Source organism: Nanorana parkeri, unplaced genomic scaffold (assembly GCF_000935625.1).
Source record: "Nanorana parkeri isolate BGI_ZX_2015 unplaced genomic scaffold, ASM93562v1 scaffold169, whole genome shotgun sequence".
NCBI lineage: Eukaryota > Metazoa > Chordata > Amphibia > Anura > Dicroglossidae > Nanorana > Nanorana parkeri.
The window spans coordinates 1,360,140-1,361,738 of record NW_017306437.1 but is presented as its reverse complement, the minus strand read 5'-3'; the positions used below and the strand labels follow the sequence as shown (position 1 = coordinate 1,361,738).

General features: G+C 45.2%; 1 protein-coding gene across 1 annotated transcript in view; it reads right to left on the bottom strand.

Moving 5' to 3' along the window:
- The window catches only part of LOC108785598 (melanin-concentrating hormone receptor 1-like), an 18,760-nt gene extending 17,807 nt beyond the window's left edge, over nucleotides 1-953 (bottom strand). Inside the window, exon 1 of the mRNA XM_018554690.1 lies at nucleotides 466-953. Within this exon, the coding sequence (XP_018410192.1) occupies nucleotides 466-824 (359 nt within the window). The 5' untranslated portion in view covers nucleotides 825-953. The remainder of the gene's footprint in view (nucleotides 1-465) is intronic.
- Between the last annotated feature and the right edge of the window lie 646 nt (nucleotides 954-1,599).

Below are 1,599 nucleotides of genomic sequence, written 5' to 3'. Positions count from 1 at the left end.
TTACACCATTCCCTCTTTCCTTTTACCCCCCACTCCTCAACTCACTTCTGGCATCTCATATATCTTCATTTAATATTCCATATGGTTGCTTGCTATCTTTAATTAAAACATATGTTTGGAAATATTTTGCAATTAGCTGTATTGTTATAATCTCCCTTTTACAAAATTGCATTGGGTTTTTGAAAGTGTCATAAACAGTGTCTGTACAGCTTACAGCACCTAATCATTTTCCCCTTTCAATCTTTCAGTGCAGATAAGAAAACAAAAGGGAGAATCTGAAGGGATGCTATGGACAGCTCAGACAGTTCTTCTTTCAGAGACTCATTTTACCCATGCTTCCTTCTCTTTGTAGGATTTCCATAGTTGACTTCCTGCCATGGCTCAACCTACTGCCACTCTAAACTTCAGGACATCAGCTATCTGTAGACTTCATGTACACCTTTCTTTCTTTTTTATTACAGTTACCTGTCCACGCAGAGAGCAGTGATGATGCCAACGCCTGTGATTTGGTTGTTAAGGTCCAGGGCAGTCACAGCACGGCACAGGATGTCTCCAAAAACCCAGCCTCTGTCATGGAGCAGCTGATGGATGAGGAGGGGCATCCCAAGCAAAGACAGCAGGTCAGCCAAGGCCAGGTTCACCACGTACAGGTCAGACACCAGAGTGTGGCGGCAGCTGAGAAGCACCGCTAGGACCAGTCCATTGCACAGCACCCCGCAGCCGCAGATTATCCCATACACTACCCCCCACCCAGGACCTCGTAGGGACATCACACCAGAGGCGGGGGGCAGAGTTGTAGGCAACAAAGGAAGTGAAGGAGTCATGCTCCCAGGAAGAGTCTCTTTGAAAACTATGGGATTTATCTTGACTTAACGAATGTTATAGGTTTATGCCATTGCCTACACATGTCTGATAAAATGTAAGCATATCCTTTATGTTATGGCACAGTCTGTCCCATGTGATTGTCACTTGAAGTGTATTTTGCTTGATGGTGGCTGTGGCACTATAAGCATACATACATACAGAGTGAGCCCCTCATTCTTATTGAATGGCACTGCCTACTCTACACCGTCTCTGATTGCACATTTCCAGGGATTCAGGTCCATTCTGTGCATCTGTCTGTGCGTCTCACTTTCCCATCAGTGTATCAGCCCTGAAACAGAAATACGGATAGATGGTTAATCACCTCACTCCCACGCAGAGACATGACACCTGTATGAGTCTGCAGCATTGCCTACCTGCAGATCAGCACCCTCACTAGATCATAGTCATCGCTCATATATGCTCACTTTATAGCCAGACATGATCTGTAGCCATAAGAGGCCACTGGCACTGCAAAGCCAACACTTTCCCAATGCCTACACACATCTCGGTACATTGAGTATAAGACATACCTAGACGTTGCTCACACAAGCTGGCTTTATAGCCAGATCCACTTTCTAGAAGCCATTGACGCGGCACAGGCAACGCTAATCCAGTCACTGCAGCTATACTGCATTATCACAAACCGTATCATTAATTCACTGCAGCAGAATGCATGTAGATTTGGCTATATAACAGGCAAACAAAGCTAGTTTGAGCCGAAAGCAAAATATAGGC